This window comes from Anopheles cruzii, unplaced genomic scaffold (assembly GCF_943734635.1).
Source record: "Anopheles cruzii unplaced genomic scaffold, idAnoCruzAS_RS32_06 scaffold03246_ctg1, whole genome shotgun sequence".
In the NCBI taxonomy this organism is placed as follows: Eukaryota; Metazoa; Arthropoda; class Insecta; order Diptera; family Culicidae; genus Anopheles; species Anopheles cruzii.
This window is the reverse complement of record NW_026456831.1, coordinates 1-2,318: the sequence shown is the minus strand read 5'-3', so window position 1 is coordinate 2,318 and position 2,318 is coordinate 1. Positions and strand designations below refer to the sequence as shown.

At 41.5% G+C, this 2,318-nt stretch overlaps 2 protein-coding genes across 2 annotated transcripts; both read right to left on the bottom strand.

Annotated features, from left to right (window-relative positions):
• Positions 1–3: 3 nt before the first annotated feature.
• Positions 4–696, bottom strand: LOC128276960 (uncharacterized; the record flags this gene model as incomplete). Its single annotated transcript, XM_053015418.1, has 2 exons — positions 469–696; positions 4–399 (listed from the first exon to the last, which is right to left on the bottom strand). Coding segments are annotated over exons 1-2 (624 nt in total), but the record flags the coding sequence as incomplete, so codon positions are not given.
• A 1,092-nt stretch (positions 697–1,788) lies between these two features.
• On the bottom strand, positions 1,789–2,226 carry LOC128276961 (putative odorant receptor 83c; the record flags this gene model as incomplete). Its single annotated transcript, XM_053015419.1, has 3 exons — positions 1,789–1,842; positions 1,913–2,068; positions 2,137–2,226. Coding segments are annotated over 3 exons (300 nt in total), but the record flags the coding sequence as incomplete, so codon positions are not given.
• Between the last annotated feature and the right edge of the window lie 92 nt (positions 2,227–2,318).

The window sequence follows — 2,318 nt, the reverse complement described above, 5'->3', positions numbered from 1 at the left end:
AGCCATGGCGTACATAATATACATTACGAACACAAAATCGGTCAACAGTGACCCAAGTAGACCCATTACGTAGAGCTGAAACTGGAAGGCCAGGTTTAGGAAATACCTAGCAGCTGAATGCAAATCGAAGTATGGCAGCTCGTAGAGAAACAGTGGCACCGTTTCACCCTGTGTCATGTACATAAACATAGGATACAACAAAAAGGCGACTCCTGTGCTTATTAACAATACCAACAATAGACGAAATATGCGCCAAAGCAGACGACCCGTCTTCGTTAGAACGGCCACCTCTTCAGGAGTGCCTTTCTGGAAAGGTTCCAACACTTGCCGCTCGATCAGTTCGCCGTAACTTTTGAAGTCAACCATTTTCCAGAAAAACACGAGAAACTTCATGAAAAGCTGTAATTAAAATCACCAGTGATCGTATTCTTCAACCAAGATATGCTGCTTTTGCCGTTTGCTCATTACCTGTACCGCTGGTCCAAGCGTGATGAGGATCTTCAGCACATAAATAAAGTCATTTCGGTATTTGAGCACAGTGTAGGTGTTGCAGCCAAAATAAAAGAACAGCTGAATGATCACGGCACACGATGCTGGTTTGAACTTCGCGGGATCGGTCCAGACCTCGACTCCTACAATTTTCGACGTTAATATCAGATGCTTTTGCAGATTGTAGTAGCTTTCCAGCGTTGCCATTGTATACGACCGTTTCCCGTGATTGTTGCACACGTAATAACAGTGAGCCACAACCGATGGGATGTGCTACGTGTTGCTTCAATTGCATATCTTCACACCTTACTCCAGCCAACAACCGAACCAAATCACAATTAATAGAGCAATTAAGCACAATTTAATAGACCACACGGCACAAGCACAATAAGAGTTATAAATTTTAGATCATGTGAAAGACGAAACTGTGCAACACTATCGACAGTAACCTTGTTGTCGTTCGGATGGATTTTAAGTTTGATGGAAAACATCGATAGTCACTGCTAATCATGGCAGATACCTTGGCGTTGATCGATGAAACCTAACGAATGCCTCGTCTTCTAGTCTGTAAATTTTTCGCTAGGTATCTGGAACGCCAGGTTCACTAAATGCACGTAAACCGAATCGAATTAAGGTAACACATACAGAAACAGTGGCACCAATACAGACAGAACAATGTAGACAAACAATGGGTACAACAAGAATTCCAATCCGGTGGTGATAATCTTAAGATTAACCATTTTGAACACTAGCCACACTTGATGGCTAGTGCGTCTCAAGGCAGCCACTTCCACAGAATTCCCATTTTGAAACGGTTCGAACAATTCGCATGCTCGATCTGCCGTCCGATGGAGGAATGGTGGTACCTTCCGTTGTCTTATGAATTGATTTTGTATATGAAAAGAGTATGTCAACCGGGCAGTATGGCAGACGTGGAGATCAGGATGGGATATTGGGATTTGGCATGTCAGGTTGGGCCATAATCCTACATCAAGAACAGCATAAATTGCAGTTCGTAAAGTAATGAATACGAGCCTTGTGTCGGAATGGAACCCTGCACTAATGGATGTAACACAATGGAGTAGCTCTCGAGTTTTACAAAACAGTTTTATTTTGACACTCGGTTTTGTGACATTCTTTAGCAACGTCGCATACGTTGAACGTACAATTGCATACATTCCGGACATGCTAGTTCTATGATTTAATGTACTTTCCACTCTGCTATGTGGCGGAGCTGCATATACCGCTTTTTACTTCGGTTTGTGTGGTTCAGTAATCGGTTGAAAATTATAAAGCATCTTAATCGACGTACTGCATGACCAATACAAAAAACTGGTACAGTTTTTTCAAAACCTGTTGCAAAGGAAAACGGTATGTAAATATAAAATTTTATCATATCAAGCCACCAAAGCCGATATCTTACGCTTGAGTATGATTCGAAATTGACTGGCGCAAATCCATACATTGTCAGGACGAGTGGTCGCTGCTGGCGAAATAGCAGAAAACCAAACTCCTTGTGATGTTCCTTGGGCATCCGGTACCAAGATGTGGAGATAATGACGTTATACAATTCGTCAACCTTCGGTTAGTTTGAATGTACAGAGAATTTCAAATGGCGAAATTTAAAAAAAAAACCATAAAATATACCTTAAGCTCGACAAAGTGGCCCACGATGAAGAAAGCCGAAAGCTCCATAAACACCGCCACGAAGAACAAGTATACAGGATACCAATCCGTCTTAAAATCGTGAAAATAACAACTAGTACTAGTAATGTTCCTATCACTTACTATTATTTGCAACTTACCAGAGCTATTAACAACAAAACATC